The sequence below is a fragment of the Theobroma cacao genome, chromosome 7 (assembly GCF_053813885.1).
Source record: "Theobroma cacao isolate CCN51 chromosome 7, ASM5381388v1, whole genome shotgun sequence".
Classification (NCBI taxonomy): Eukaryota; Viridiplantae; Streptophyta; class Magnoliopsida; order Malvales; family Malvaceae; genus Theobroma; species Theobroma cacao.
Genome location: NC_142645.1, coordinates 19,467,514 through 19,485,105, shown reverse-complemented (window position 1 = coordinate 19,485,105; position 17,592 = coordinate 19,467,514). Strand labels below are relative to the sequence as shown.

Here is a 17,592-nt window from a genome sequence, read left to right as displayed (position 1 = left end):
GTAAGTCTATACTTTGATTTTGCAGGAAAATTTAACAGCATGCGGTTCATAAATTTCATGGCGTGTATTCTCAAAATAAAAGGTTATGTCACATAATGAAAAGCTATCTTAGTGCAAAGGTTATGCCACAAAAAGTGACATAGTGTGACTATTAGATTGCAGGTGAATTTTTCATGTGAATAGGTATGTCCTTTGGTAAAGTGACATTGGAAAAACACCTTTGAATATAAAGGATATGAAATAATTGGAAAAATATCATAGCTCAAAAGTTTGGATACGAAAAAGTTATCTTTCCATATTATAGCTTAAAGATTATGTCTTATGGAACGAATGGTTGTCATTTCATAAGGTGATTATTGAAACAATACCTTAATCCAAGGATTATGTCTTACAAAATGCAAAGGTATCTCTAAGATAAAGAGATGCCTTGATGAAAAGGTTGTGTCCTTGAAAAAGAGACACTTGCAAACCTATATAAAGGACTTGTTGCCAACCGTTTTAATACATAAAAACAAATAAGATATTAACAGAAAAATCAAGAGCAATACAAGTGTTATGTTCTGAAATTAGACATAAACACTTGAGTTCTCATCATCTATCAAATGAATCCAAATTCCTTATAATTTACTTGCTATAGAAAGTAGACTCTTAGGTCGAACAACTTTGCAAACCCTCAAGTGTATCTAGCATCTACTCTCATAAAGTGCCAGACGAAGTTAGATGTTGACTTAATTGTATCCCTAAGGCTATTCACATTACTCCCCTTTATGTACCGAGTGGTGGGGCAAAATAAGTCTTAAAGAGAGTGTCTATTGAAAGGCTCGCCTTGAAGTCAATTTTACTGGTTCCTTCAATTCCATCTAAACCTCATTTGCACCAATAATTTTAAGACTTATTTTCATGGTGTTGGAATTCAAAATGACTTCACTTAAAGAGATGGCTACCAACATTGTCAAGTGAGATCGCTTTGAAGGAGGAAACTTTACTCGTTGGTAGAAAAAGATACGCTTCCTTCTTACAACTCTTAGTGTTGCTTATGTTCTAGATACACCAAGACCAGATGAAGAAGGTGATGAAGAATCTGTGAATCGAACTCATTTGAGGCAAAAATGGGATAATGATGACTATATATGCATGGGACACATTCTTAATGGAATGGATGCGTTGTTCGAAGCGTACCAGAATAAAGCTAGTGCGAAACAACTTTAGGACAACTTGGAAGCAAGATACATGGCCAAAGATGCAAGTAGCAAGAAATTTTTGGTTAGTCATTTCAATAATGGTTGATAATCATTTTATTATGGAGTAATTACATGAGCTTGAACGTATTCTAAATAACTTAAGCAATATGGTCTTAAAATGGATAAAGCTATTGTGGTATTTTTTATAATTGATAAGGTTCCCCCCCTCATGGAGAGATAATAAGAAAACTGTAAAACATAAAAAAAAAAAAGTAAATGTCTTTTGAGGACCTTGGTAATCATCTTCAAATAGAAAAAGATTATAGCAAACAAGAAGAAGTCATGCAAGATGAAAAAGAAAAGGATTCTAATGAAAAAGAATCTTAAAACTTTAAAAGTCCACGTGATGGAATACAAACCATCAAACAAGCTGGTCTCATGCAACAAAAGAAAACATTTTGATGGTATGAATGATAAAAATCATAAGATCAAAAAGAACAAAAAAAAAAAGCCATATTTCCATTGTAACAAACTTGGACACTGCAAGACTAAATACAAACTTTTGAACAACAAAACACAAGGTGTGAACAACAACAAGTTTGTGGCTATGGTTTTTGAGATCAATCTTCTCCAAGATGATGGAGCATGGTGGATTGACATTGGTGTAACTAATCATGTATGTAAGAACAAGAGTTTAGTCAAGACTTTGGAAGTGGTTAATGATGAACAATGTTGCATATGGGAAATTCCTCCACTACACAATTGAAAGGAAAGGCACCATGGAACTCATGTTTACTTCTAGAAAAATACTTGTATTAAATGATGTCTATTATGTACCAAAGTTAGAAAGAATCTTGTGCTTGGTGGTTTATTAAATAAGTATTGCTTCAAATTAGTATTTGAAGCAGATAAGTTCGTCTTTACAAAAAGTGGACAATATATGAGAAGTGGATACTTATGTGAAAATATGTTTAAGCTTAATTTTAATAAAAATGCTACTAGTTCTACTTATATTGATACCTCATTTAATGTTCATGATACTAAAGCAACATTGTTTAATTTATGGCATAATAGTTTAGGTCATGTTCATTATAAAAGAATGCATGTATGGCTAATTAGAGTTGATACCTAATATTGATGGAAATAATGATATATGCAAACATGCATGGTTACTAAAATCACAAGAAACTCATTTCTTAAGGTAGAAAGATACTCCGAATTGCTTGCATTAATACATTTCAATGTTTGGGATATGCATAGTACTTCATCTATTGGTAGAAAGAAATACTTCATAACATTTATAGATGACTTTTCTTAATATTTTTATGTTTACTTATTGCATGCTAAAGATGAAGTAATGGAGAAATTTGAAATCTACACAAATGAAATTGAATTACATTGTGAATTGCTTGCCAAATGTTTACGAAGTGATCGAGGAGGTGAATATTATGATCCCAAGTATTTCAAGTCCACTGGTATTATTCATGAGATTATCGCTCCATTTGCACTAAAAGAAAATGGTGTAGTGGAATGTAAGAATTGAGTTCTTACGAAAATGGTCAAATCATTGCTTTCTAATTCAAGTTTGGGAAAACGATTTTAAGGTGAAGCCTTATTAACAGCTTGCCATATACTAAATAGAATCCAAAACAAAAAGAGTAAAACTACTTATTATGAGCTATGGAAAGGAAGAAAGCCAAACCTTAATTATTTAAGAGTTTGGGGATGTTGAGCCATAATAAGAGTTTTAGAACCAAAGAAAAGGAAATTAGGTGAAAGAGGAATTGAATCTATATTTATAGGATATGCTAAACACAATAAAGCATATTATTTCAAGGTCATAAAGCCCAATGATTCATATTTCGTTAATACAATCATAAAATCAAGAGATGCTATTTTTGACGAAACAAGGTTCAATTCAATTCCAAGGCTCAAAGAATTAGTAATGGAAAGTGAAAAACTTTCAAAAAATGGTGAGGAAACTACTGAGCTTCAAAGAAGTAAAGGAATTAGGAAAGCAAAGACATATGGGTCCGATTTCCTCATGTACTTAGTAGAACGTACAAGAGAAGAAACATGTGAATACTTACCTTACCGGTTTCATGTAAAAGGTGAAGGTGATCCTCAAACTTATGAGGAGGCAATGAAGTCTCGAGATCCTTTATTTTGGAGACAAGAATACAAGATGAAATGGACTCAACAATGGGAAACAAAACTTGGAAGTTGGTAGACCTTCCACCAAGTTCTAAGCCAATAGGCTGTAAATGGATTTTCAAAAAGAAAACGAAAGTTGATGGGATTGTAGATAAGTTTAAAGCAAGGTTAGTGGCAAAGGGCTTTAAACAAAAGGAAGGTGTTGATTATTTTGATACATATGCATAAGTAGCAAGAATAGCTACAATTAGAGTGTTTATGGCATTTGCATTTATACATAAGATGGTAGTTCACCAAATGGATGTTAAAACATCATTCCTAAATGGTGAATTAGATGAAAATGTGTACATGGAACGACTTAAAGGGTTTAACTTTCCTGGTTAAGAAAGGAAAGTGTGTAAGCTTGTAAAGTCCTTGTATGGATTAAAACAAGAACCTAAACAATGACATCAAAAGTTTGATGAAGTTGTGCTAACTAACAGTTACAAGATCAATCAATCTGACAAATATGTCTATTGTAAGTTCCATAATGATAAAGGTGTCATCATTTGTCTATATGTGGATGACATGTTAATCTTCGGTATTGATTTGGAACAAGTGGAGGACATACAAAAGATTCTTGTCAAAGAATTTTGAAATGAAATATATGGGTGTAGTGGATATTATTCTTGGTATAAGAACAATGAGAGACAATAATAGCCTAACGTTGTCTCAATCTCATTACATTGAAAAGATTATAATGAAGTATGTTAAGTTTGATTATATGCCAATATCTACTCCTTATGATTGTAATCTAAGACTAGTACCTAATAAAGACAAGCCGATAGCATAAAATGAATATGCAAGGGTGATTAGATGTCTAATGTATGTTATGGTGTGTACAAGGCTGAACATTGCTTTTGCAGTTAGGATGCTAAGTTGATACACAAGTAATCCAAGTAAAGAACATTGGTATGATATTCATAAAGTTTTAAGATACTTAAAGAGTACAATGAAATATCACATTTTTTATTCAAGTTTTCGTTTGGTTTTAGAAAGGTATACAGATATTAGTTGAAACTCAAATAGAATAGATGATACTTCTACAACTAGTTGGATTTTTACAATTGGTGGGGGTGCTGTTTCTTGGGATTCTAAGAAACAATCTTGTTGAACGGACTCCACCATGGCAATTGAATTTATAGCTTTAGCATCTACCACCCAAGAAGTAGAATGGTTGAAAGATTTACTCTATAAAATTTCGTCACGGTCTAAACTAATGGCACCAATCTTGATACATTGTGACAAAGAAGCAATGGTATCAAAGCCATATAATCAAGCATACAATGGAAAGTGTTGATACACTAGACTTTGACATAACATTGTAAAACAAAGAATTAGTGATGGTATAGTCATTATAAGTTATGTGAGGACTTGTGAAAATTTAGCGAATCCATTTACCAAAGGTCTGAAAATGGACTTGGTGATAAATACCTCAAAAGGGATGGATCTCAACCCTATCAACTAAATCTCTAATGGTGGGACTTTACCTCGACGCTTGTAGCCAACCTGCAAGTTTTGGGTACGGACCATTCTATCACATGGATGATTGTAAGCATTAATTTATATTTTTCATCCCAAGGTGTATAGTGCTTGGTTCTCGTAATGTGTAAGGTAAGGTTGAGCAAAAGTTCTTAATAGACCCATAACATGTATATGTTGAAGTCTTATAATTATGGGTACTTCCGATAAGGCCTACCTATGTGAGTGGAAGTGTGGCCTCTTCTAAGAGCTAAAGGCTTAACTTTTACAGCACTCATGAATGGATGCAAAACACAAGGCCATAAAAAATGTGTTGGCAAAACTAGATACAAAATGAGCGAAGAAGCTTGTGTGTGTTTAGTGGCCTAACTAGTTAAATAAAAAATCGATGGTTCAATGCTTGGTTAACCACTCAATTTAGTCTAGAACCAACCACACTCACTAAGTGAAGGTTCAAATCTGCAAGATATCTTTATTTATGCACAAGATTCCCAAAGTTGTTACTATTTGGAAATTTTGAAAATGATAGGGGATTGTTGGTTTATTTTCAAAATGAAAGGTTATGTCACATAATGAAAAGCTATCTTAGCTCAAAGGTTATACCACAAAGAGTGACATAGTGTGACTATTGGATTGTAGATAGGTTTTATATATGAATAGCTACATCTTTTGGTAAAGTGACATATTGGAAAATACCTTTGAATCCAAAGGATATGAAATAATTGGAAAAACACCATACCTCAAAAGTTTGGATACAAAAAGTTATCTTTTCATATTATAGTATAAAGATTATATCTTATGGAATGAATTGTTGTCCTTTCATAAGGTGATTATTGAAATAATACCTTTATCCAAGGATTATGTCTTACAAAATGCAAAGGTATCTTTAAGATAAATGCGTGCCTTGATGAAAAGGTTGTGTCCTTGAAAAAGAGACACTTGCAAGCCTATATAAAGGACTTATTGCCAACCATTTTAATACACCAAAAACAAGTAAGATATTAACAGAAAAATCAAGAGCAATACAAGTGTTATGTTCTAAAATTAAACATACACACTTGAGTTCCCATCATCTATCAAAGGAATCCAAATTACTTATAATCTACTTCTTACAAAAAGTAGGCTCCAAGGCTGAACAACTTTGCAAACCCATGGGTATATCTAGTAGTCTACTCTCATAAAGTGCAAGATAAAGTTAGACGTTGGCTTCGTTGTATCCCTAAAGTTATTCACATTATTTTCTTTTGCATACCGAGTGGTGGGAATGAAATAAGTTTTAAAAATAACATCTATTGAAAGACTCACATTGAAGTCAATTTTCATCTAAACCCCATTTGCACCAACGATTTGTTGATCCAATATTGAGTCTAATTCAACTACTTTTTCCTTTCCAATTAGTTTTCAGAAAACCTTCCAAAGTGAATTTAATAGCAAACTCTTAAAGATTTGTGATAAAAGAGCCTTCACTTCTTTATTCCAAGGTAGTTTTTATTTGCCTATTTTACTAGAAATTACATTGTTTAACTATTTAATGACTTGTAATTGAACGTGAGAGAGTAATTGTATGCAAAAATAATTAAGAAAGTTCTCCCAAGTCATTGCAAGAATGTGGAAGTGCTATTACTTTGTAGAAGTATTCACAAGTCAAGACCTGTAAGGGAATTAAAAAGCACAAAGAGCTATTAAAATTTGTTAAAATTGTTTGATAATTTTTCTTACCTCTCCATGATTTTCTTATAGTTTTACACTTTTCTTCGTTTTTCTTCTCTTTTATTAACATTTTTTATTTAAATATTTATATTAAATCATAGCAACCTTTTTTAATAATATTTAGAAAGAAGAAAGAAAGAACAAAAAAGCATATAAACTTTTCTTAAAAATGTTTTTCTACGTAAATTTTATTTATTTTTTGCCTCTCCATTCTTTTTATGAATTTATCAATTGTGAGATTTTCAATATTTATTTTTATTTAAAAGTTTTATACCTTGTGTAATGACGGCTCCTCAATCGCTACCGGCGTTCAAGTTTTGTGGAGGAAACCATCAAGTCCCGAACAAGCCTTGATTGAAACTTGAGTTAATATGCCATCAATCCATGAAATTACTTTGAACCATATACCTCTTTGTAATAAGAATTGAACATAAATCATATTAAACCATCTTATCCTTTATTCACCATAATCGTAAGAATACATTAAAGTCTATAGTATCTAACTGCAGATTTACATTGACACTATTTACAAATACATCAAGCTATAAATGACTTGACCTCTAGTAGTGGAGCGACTCAGAATAAAGTGTTATGAGATGCCTTTACCTATCCGTGGTAAACCATAAGCGTCGATGATTGAACGCATGGCTGATCACTATCTGCAAAAGGGGAAATAAAGGGGTGAGCTCACAAACTCAGTGATCATCGGCTCCGTGAGCAGGGCGTAGATGGGAAACAAGCATAAAGCAGATAAGTTGAATAATAAAACCGGAATAAAATGTAATAATCTTAAGAACCCAAATCACATGTAGGGAATTTTGTGCCTTATAGAAATGATGCTGTAAAATCACAATGCAATATTTCACTTGGCAAAACGATGCCGAAAACAAGTGTAGCAAAAAAAAGTTCAATCATCGAAAACATCACATGCCATCAACATAAGAATAATAGTATAAAAGTATGCACATTCCCAAAATATGTGGCATGTAAAGAAATCAATGTGTTCAACCACATAAGCCAACTCATGTTCGTCAAGTAAGCACTGAACACTTTTATTTAAACAAGGGAAGCTGCACAAAAGCCTTAACTCTCCACCATGCAAAAGAGTACGTGTCAAAAAACTCACAAGGCTCTCGAGTAGGTAAGCATAGTAATCACCCGTGGACCCACTTTCGTGTAATAACAATCTAGGAGCCTCGCTCTACCGGATTCCCATAGCCATGGCAGTCTCAACGATGTTGGCTGACATCGGAGAAATCAATCAGTTGCAACCTCATATATCACTTGTGGGCTAGCCACATATAACAACCTGTGGCCTTGCCACGTATAATCACAGACCATGGCCCCAGCCACGTCTAGCAACTCGTTGGCAACCCAAAGGTTCTCTAGCTAGAGCTCACTTGTGCACAAGGGTCACACTATCTTGATGTGACATTCGACATACTCTCGACGTTCTCAATTTGTCAAAACCACTTTCAAAACCAAATCAAGTTTTCCAAGGCTTTTTCTTCAAAAAATTTGAAATCAAGGTTCAATAACCCTTCAAATTGCTTTTCACATTAAATGGCATGGTGTAAACACTTGGTACAAAGATCAGAATAAAACCGATGCTCAAAATTTGCATTTTAAATCATTTAACAGATGCATTTAGCTATGCATATCACATAAAAATGCAAGGCACGAATTTTGATGCAAACATCGCAAAAAGGCTAGTTTCCCGATTTCTAAAACTCTTTTCATATATGCTCGTATACATATAGTATACACAAACAATTTTTCAAATCACCTTACATCCACAATCTCCTATGAGTTCTACCAGCTCATGCTTTTCACAATAACAGTGTATAAATCATTGTAAATCTATTTAGAAATCGCCTATCGAGGCTAACAGCTCATACTTTCCATAATTGCATTTAATGAAATCCGACAACGTTTATAAAATGTATAACATTATATAGCTATGAAAATTTTGAAATAAGCACCCCCTGCTCACCTTACAATGGTGGGATATTACGTCGCTATTGATTCAAGTGCGTATCTAACTAATTTTACTTGCCGATCACCCTTCACTTCCTCCGGCACGCGACCACTGCACACTTTCCTCATTTACACACTTCCTAGCAACAATGCAAACCCAATATACTTATTTATTCATATGCATGGTAGCATATCAACGAATAAATCCTCAACCAATTTCATAGTTTTCATCAACCTTATTCACAATCATATAACACACAACCCACATACTTCCAACCAACCAAAGCCAACACAATATACTATACTCACATTGCATGCTCACCTTTCAGTTTTAGCTTGAGTTCCATACACATAGTTCACAATTTATTCACACTCTCGGCCACCATTGCTACCACAAGTTTAAACAATCAATGCATATCTCATTTCTCTTGTTTACTTGTGATTTTAAGACTAAAACACTTACCCATTGTCAATTTAGCTCCAAAATCACCATGTATTCCAAGATCTATCTACATGCATGCCTCGGGTTCCTTGAATCCTTGAAGGTTCTTGCTACCACAAGCAAAATCTCACATTATAATTGGTTCAAAGACATGCATTTCAAACAAAATGATAGTTTCTAGCTTCCTTTCCTTGGAATTTCTAAACCGAACCACCAAATCTCTCTAAACTTCAACAATGGCATGTGGGTGGGGAAGAAAACCTCTCGATTTTTTCTAGTCCCTCCAAAGCTGAGCCTTTTGCAAGCCTTTCCTCCTTTCTCCTTTTTTCCTTTTGTCACGACCTGGTACTCTCCTCGAGCCCGTTACAACCGTCGCGATGTCTCGATAGACATTCATTACCCTGAATGCCAACCGAAACCCCGCAAGACTTTAATATCAGTTTTCTCACCTCCCTTGCGAGCAATAGTTGCTAATATCATATTTTAAAAGATTATAAGCTATTTCCAAACCAAAACAATAAAAAGATAATTTTCGTCTCATAGGGGTGTTTTGGTCATTTTTTCTCAAAAATTTCGAAACCCTCTAAAAATGTAGTATATGAGTGAAAGATACATATTTCATAACCAAAAATAAGTTTAAATGTCTAAACATTTATTTAAAGTGAAATGATAGCTACTAGAATAAAATAAAAATATTAAATAAAATATTTCATTTTCTTATGAAACAATATTTATAGAGATATCCGTAAATAAGTTTTGTAACGTAAAAGCAAAACAAATCCGTACATACAGTAACACAGTGAGCTAGAGTGTGTAATTTAATTTACAATGACATGTGGGCCCCCGAATGACCGAAGGTAACAAAGGCTGTGGACTTACAATTTTTGAGGATGCAAATCTAACTGTAGCCCTCAATGAAATTAGCTATCTATAAACTATCCTGAGCTTGAAATGGGTGGAAAGAAGGGTGGTGAGTTTATATAAACTTAGTGAGTAAACAAATATCATCTAAAATATCTAAAGCCGAGTAAATGGAGACAACTTAAAATAGTTCATCGTACTATGATTCATAACGTTTCAAACTCATTTCAACTAAACAAAATAAATTAATTTCACTCAAATAATCAACATGGCTTATGAATTTCTTAAAAATTTGGCTCGTGCCAAAACTCATTCTCGAGGATACCTTGGCCGAGGCATCTAACAGAGTCCACCAAGGCTGTTAAAGAAAAGTTCATATACGCATAAAACAAATTTTTACGTTCAAAAGCATAGTCGTTCCTTGGCATTGGCTGAGTTCACTCTCACGAGGTGGTTTAGCGTGTAGTGAACTCTAAAGCTTTACCTCAAGAGATACCCTCTGCGCCCCTCGTACCGAGGTAAAATATAACCGGGTTTACCGTGCCCTTCTCTAATAGGCTGGTCCACCAAAACCCGCCACTGCAGTAAGCTAATCAATATCCCACCAAATCAATAAAAGTTTCGACAACATGACATGGAAATTATATTACTACCCAACCTATCAAGGAAAAACAAATAGTTCATACAATTTCAACACAATTTCCAATTCAGCCATTCATGCCAATATCATCATAAGCTATTCAATTCAAACCATAAATTTACAACACAAACAAACAGTTTTCAATTACTCCATTTCTAAAATCATCATTCAATTTCAAAATGATTTATAAAACTCATTTCATTTAATCACATTTTACTTCTAAAACATAAGGATTTACCATTTAAACTCAATTTTCTATAAAATCACAAAAACGAATAAAAACTACTTTAGATAATTAAGACGATAATAAGGTTACTCACAATATCAAGAGTCGAAGTACTCCTAGTCCTGGTCTTCGGGTACAATCTCCTTATCCTTATCGAAAGTTTCACCACCTATACACAATACACGACAAATAATTCAATATATTGTGTCATGTCATTATAAATCTATTTCAGGCTCTATATGAATGCATGAGGTTGTTTGGATAGTCACTTAAAGACGGTGTTACACATTGGTTCAATTGTGATTAGAATGGATCGATTTTTGACCTAATTCAAACTTTCCACCTTTGATTTAACCAAAACATCCAAATTGACTCCAATTATATTCATCACACTTCCAATGTCCCAAAATACACCAAAGCGCCTTAATGAGCTTGACTTTCTCATTGTTATTCAACTTATTTACTAAAAGAACTTTACTTTAAAATTACCATTTTCAATTTCCATGACCACCATTCATTAAATTCTAACTAAATAACACAAGATATCACAAAAATCATCATCACTAAGTTCCTTATGAAATTCGGCCATGGTGGGTACATAAACACTATGGTTTTTCATACTTGATTTTTTTACACCATAAATCATTAGTTCCTAACCAAATCACTTGAAATAAAATCAAATCCACCATCAACATACCATAAGGAAGATTCGGCCAATGAGGGTGATGGAAGAACATGAATTTTTCTTGTTTGCTTTTCAGCTACACCTCACCAACCAACTAAAAACACTAGAATAACATGTTTTCCAACTAAATTCATCATCAAATCTTCTCCCCCTAGGTTCGGCCAACAAGGGATCCATCATGAAATCATGAATTTCAACCATGAAAAATGAGAAAGAATGCTTAGGAAAGATAAATCTCAAGCTAAAATTGAAAAATCTTACCTTTTGTCACTTGATTCCTTGAAATTCCACAATTTTCCCTTGAATTTTCTAACTAGGGTTTTGTTCTTTCTTTCTTTCCTCTTTTCCTTGGTGAGGCCGAACATATGGGAGTGAAATGGGAAAGTCATGTGCTGATTTTTAATGTAAATTATAAAGAAATGAAAGCTTGCCACTTGTCACCCTTCCATTGGTTCATGTTTAACACTTAACAACTAAGCTTTCTTTCACCACCACATAAAATATCTCAATTATCCATAATATAAAATGTTAATGGATGAAATCCTTAGGCATAACAAGTGTTGGGTGGTGTAAAATTCTAATTTTGCCCTTGGGTGGCAAAATGACCATTTTGCCCCTACGTCATAAAAATTCCAATTTGACTCCAAATCAATCCTTGAACTCTGAATCACCATATTAAGTCATTCTGGGTTTTTAAAATTCTCAATTTCATCTCAAAATCTCTATTTGGACTAGTTCGAGGCTTAATTCATCTTAGTTGTACCACTAGGTTCACTACTGACTTTTAACGATTTTTCAGGGCTTTCCAAGTATGCAAACATATTATCAAGCACATGAATGACATGGCAAATATTTTATAGAGTTGGGCTTGACACCTTTCTTCTTTCTCCTTTTTTTCTTATTCTCTTTGCTTCTAAGCCGATTCTCCCTTTTTTGTCTCAATGGTGCAGTTTTCTCAAAGTAAAGTCAAATTGTTTGTTTTCTTTTCATTTCTTTGGTGTGGGCAGACTTCACAAGAAAATGACCTTGAAATGGTCTTGTGAAGCCTTCTTTTTCTTTCTTTTTCTTCTCTTGTGGGCGGATTGCCCAAAGTCACTCCTTTTTCTATTATTTTCTTTTTTTTCTCTTTAACTCAATCAGATTGTCATGCCCTTCAACTCAAATTTCCTTATTTTATTTATTTGCATTTCATTTCACTTGTATTTCTATGCATTTCATTTTCATTTCCTTTTTAATGCCACCTTATCACCCAATAACATTTCATTCACATTTCCTTTGCCAATAACCTTTACCCTCCCATGAACCAATAAGACTTCATGCATTTTTCCACTCTTGAATCCTATTTGACCTCCCTCAAAACCAATAAAATTTCATTCAACTAAAGTATTTTTTCTTTTTCTTATTAAATCACATTAGCAACCTTACTTGCTTTACCATGGGCTATCTTTGCCAAACCATGGTTTTCCTTCACCTAAATACTCTTTATTCTTTTTCTCTTTATCAACTTTCACATGGTGGTGTCTCACATGTTTCTCACTAACTTCCTCCTTTTTGCATGCAATAATTTGCATCTAATAGTTCATTTCACATGTATATCTCATATTCCGCATAATCTAACCTTCCTTGGTTAGTAAATTCCCATTTGACTTCAAATGTTGAAATTTACGCATAAGTCCTCAAACTTTTCCTTATATACCATGTGACCCTTCAAACTTTTATCCTTCACAATTGGTCCTTCCCACATTTATTCAATTCCAATTTCCTTCTATTTTCCTTCCTGTACATGTGTGCAAACAAATATAAAATTTACACTTCACCAAAGTATCATCGTAATATTTAAATATATACGAACCCGTTCTAGCCCTATTTAATAAAGACATGCGGGCCCCACAATCGTCATTTTTCTTTCAAATTCTTTCTTATTTCTTCTTCCCCACTTAGATTAGTTATAAAATCCTCCTTCATGATTAATTTTGACTATAGATAAAATATTAATATGTTAATATTATTTTATTAATAAAATATTATTTTATTTAAAAATTTTTCTCTAGCCTTCTAGGGTTCCAAAACATCTTACTTTACCTCGGTTTACTTCCAAATCACCTTTTAACTTGCTAATTCATCCTCAATAAAAATATTATTATTATTTAATTACTATTTTCACACGTGCAGATTATTTATTTCAAAATACTCATTTCACTTGTCACCGCTCTTTGGCACTTAAATTTACACCGATTGACCCTTTGTCTTGTTGATAAGGTCATATTGGCTTCTATACGAGGATATGGGGTGTTACACCTGGAGATGTTGGGAGCTTTGGAAATGCACATGACATCTAATGTATGATTTTCTCCTCCTTTTCTCTTTAACTAATATTGTGAACTAAGAAAGACACCATCCAATTATTTGGGTAACACTTGCACGGCTTGTTTTACAATGATACTAGCATAAACCAAATCTCTTTACTTTGGATTAGTCAATAAAAGGAGATTAAAAAATAAAATCTCTTCATAAGGAGGATAAAGTATTGGATTAATTTATTCTAAAGAAAAGGACATTGAGGTTAGTAAGCAAAAATTGTCTCCAATATTGTTATGTGGGGGTGACTTTGACCTAACAATGAAATTGAAAACATGACTTTGACCTAGCAAAATTGTATTCAACGGTGTTTGTACATTCTTTCAAATTTCTACTTTTGTTTTATTTGGGTCAGTAATAATGAACCAATAGATTGCCTGAGAATGTTAAACTTTAGATTTGGGCTTAGATGAAATCCAAAGGCGATTTTAAGATTCCATTGTAGGATTTTAAATTGATTTTTTGATGTAATTAGTATTTGTCAAATTTATCTCAATTATAAATCTCTCCCTTCTTGAAATATATGATTTTGAATCCGAAATCTAAAATTCATCCAAACAAAAAATTAAGATTAATCGGGTTTAAATAAAAAGCGTTAAAATCTAAATTCATATCTAAGTTCAAAGTTGTGTTTCCAAAGGCAACATATATATTATCCGTTGTCCTGACATTTATTTTTGTTACACAAAAAATGAATAAATAGAAATAATAAAATTAATAGAATGAAAATAATTAATCATATAGCCTTGACAATGTCCCAAAGAGACTTTAGCTTAAATCATATAGCCTTCGCACAAGGAGATTCAAACAATCCAAGGAAAAATGGAAATAACTCAGAAAGTCAGAATTGATATAGAGAAAGGGAAAAATTATTTAGGTTAGTATTTTATGTGTCGACTTGATTCCATATTTTATTATATTTCTGTATATGAACTCCGTAGTGTAATGGTTGTAATTGAGATAGCATTAATATAACGTTTTAATTAATATAATTTTATTCTCTTGTCAAAAATATAATAAACAACTCTATTAAAATTTCCAAGATTACAAATTTATAATTATGCCACTATATATTAATTTGACTGAAATACATACTAGAATAAGTAAAGGATTGGTGCAATGAATAGCTCAATTGTTAGGACGTGAACTTTTTATTTGGAAAGTCTTAGATTCTAATCTTAGGGAGCTAAAAGATCAATGCATCATTTTCCGTAACATATAAATTCAATGGGCTTACACATGTACCAAAAATAATAACAATAATACAACACATGAATTCGAACAACAAAAGTAAGTTCTCTAATAAAATATTATTATTTTTTAAAATAAATTTTCAATAAAGAACTCCCATAAAAAATAATCAATTTTTTATGAAATTTTTCACCGAAAAAGATAAAACCATATGCAAATTTATTTTTTTTTTGTGATGAATTTATAATAGAATTGTTTCCGTTGGAATTCATTGAAAATATAAAAAAATAAATAAATCTGACGAAATTAATCCCATTGGAAAATTAATGATGTTTCTTGGTAGTGTTTTCATTGTCTAGTCAATCTGTTGGGTATGAACTCAATGTGAATTACTTCAGAACTTGATTTTTTATCTTCAGTATTCGTTACAGTTGCAGTCAACGTAAGGGAGATATTGAATTCAAAATCTAGAAGAGTTTGATATCAGAGAAGCGGTCACAGCAAAGTAATGAGGTAACACCTGGTGAAATAGAAATAGAAGATCCATAGAATTTCCAAGTCCAAGGTGGACAATGGAAAAGGTAGATTATATATGTCTGTCATCCTTGATCTGTATTTAACTTCAACTTCCAGAATGAATAAATTAAACGATAAGTTAATAGTTAGCCCCCCATTTTAGACGATACACTGACTAGCTATATTCAAATGTGAAGTGTGTTACATGCTATGTCCAAACAAAAATGCAACGTGAAGTCACCTGACTCTTTGTTTTGTCTTCCACTCTTGTCTCATCTTTACTTACCTATCCGATAGAATAAAGAAAGACCCCTTGAGGAATTAATTTTTTTCTAAGTAAACTCCTTGGAAGAAAGCAACAATCTACAAATTTATTACTCCTGTGTCGTCTTTGACTAGTTGTTCAGGTGATTAGAATCTTTGAAACATTTACGGTAGAAATAGAATTGAAGTTTGATATTGTGGAAGAATTCATTTGGATGCTTTGAGGTGCCTTCTTGCAGAACTTGTAGAGTAGTCTCAAAGATGGTGAGGCAACCAATATCCTGGAACAGAGCATTTCTAAAGAAAGGAACATGGAGCCCTGAAGAAGATCAGAAGTTGATTGCTTATATCATGAGATATGGCATTTGGAATTGGAATGAAATGCCCAAATATGCTGGTATGAGACATCTCTAGTTCATTTAAGTTCGATGAACGAGAACGAGCTATACGGATTTACTAAAACTTAAATTTCATCAGGATTTTGTAGTTATAAATAGTAGTTGCTTGCACTTCTTTTTGATTGCTAGGCTTGTCAAGACCAGGGAAGAGTTGCAGACGTCGTTGGATGAATTACTTGAGGCCTAACATAAAGCGTGGAAACTTCACCAAGGCAGAAGAAGAAACCATAGTCCACCTGCAAAAGATGCTAGGAAATCGGTTAGTAATAACACAACAACAGCAATATTTACAAAACATAAAATTATTGTTGGGGTTTTGTTTTATCTGATTTACTAAAGCTTTAATTTTCAGATGGTCAGCAATTGCAGCAATGCTACAAAGAACTGACAGTGATATAAAAAACTATTGGAACACTCGCTTGAAGAAAAGAGTGGGGAACAATTTAGCATCAGCAACTGCATCACCTACAGCAAATAATTCAGGTATCGAAACTGAGCAGGAGAATTCCTCTGATGCTGATTCCTCATCCCTCAATACTTTGTTGGAGCTGGACCCAGCTTTGAAGGACTTCCCAGAACCAGCCACTTATGAAATTTCTCCATCAGAGAACACTTACACAGTAGAGGACAATTTTGTTTCATCTCAAGAGTCTTGGGAAATACAGAGTTTATTGGAGCAGCCACTGACGGAAGTGGCTTTTGATTCTGAAGATTGCCAAGCCTTGTCACCAAATTCTCAGCTATGGCTCCATGAACCCCTATATTTGTATGAATCCTTCTATAAACCTGTGGATGATTTCTGGGTCAGTCCATTTATTTAGTGCATGAAGAGTGAGCTGTGTCAGCATAATCAAATCGTTAGAGAGGATGGATGTCAATAAACGTTAGATATTGGATGCTTAAAGTGATATTAATCCTATTTGAACGAACTAATTATGCTGGTTTGTGCACTCATGTAAACATAGAGGCTGGAAAGTATTTTAAATAGGGGAACTAGAAACCAAAAACATATATATGTATCTGTCATATCTTAGTGATCATCTCTATATGTTTACAAGTAGCAAGTATTGTACGTTGTAAAGAAAAAAAAAACAAAAGAAGAAAACAGAAACTTTACTCAATCTAATACTCTAAGCCAAGAATAGTGATACAGCCGCACCACACTGGTCGTATTCTAGCATTATAAGGGTTATTGCTATCTGCATTATTCTTGAGCTTGTTTGTTTGATGGTGTCCTAGAATCTTGAAATACTTAAAGACTTCTCGAAAGAGATGACCAAGGCATTCATTCAATGTTTTAATTAATCAGCTTAGCAATGATTAATTATCTCAGCCATGTTTCCAGCAGCTCATGTTATTTAGTGAGGTTGAGGAAGAAATTCAAGCTATTAGAGCAAGACAATGAAATAAAGAAAACTAGATCACTAATTGAAGCCTGTTTGGCCTCAGCTTTTGTAGTAGCTAATTT

The 17,592-nt window shown here is 33.1% G+C and overlaps 1 protein-coding gene across 1 annotated transcript; it reads left to right on the top strand.

Moving 5' to 3' along the window:
• The first annotated feature begins 15,987 nt into the window (after positions 1-15,987).
• LOC18594781 (myb-related protein 330-like) lies at positions 15,988-17,109 on the top strand. The gene is made up of 3 exons (XM_007022418.3): positions 15,988-16,123; positions 16,254-16,383; positions 16,477-17,109. The coding sequence occupies exons 1-3, from the start codon at positions 15,988-15,990 to the stop codon at positions 16,943-16,945; spliced, it is 735 nt and encodes a 244-aa protein (XP_007022480.3). The 3' UTR covers positions 16,946-17,109.
• The last annotated feature ends 483 nt before the right edge of the window (positions 17,110-17,592 follow it).

What these genes read in the sequence shown, in the direction of transcription:
- LOC18594781 (XM_007022418.3), top strand. Translation starts at nt 15,988, where the DNA reads ATGGTGAGGCAACCAATATCCTGGAACAGAGCATTTCTAAAGAAAGGA. An exon ending in TGAAATGCCCAAATATGCTG is followed by an intron (nt 16,124 to 16,253) that starts GTATGAGACATC and finishes TTTGATTGCTAG; the next exon opens with GCTTGTCAAGACCAGGGAAG. An exon ending in CAAAAGATGCTAGGAAATCG is followed by an intron (nt 16,384 to 16,476) that starts GTTAGTAATAAC and finishes TTTAATTTTCAG; the next exon opens with ATGGTCAGCAATTGCAGCAA.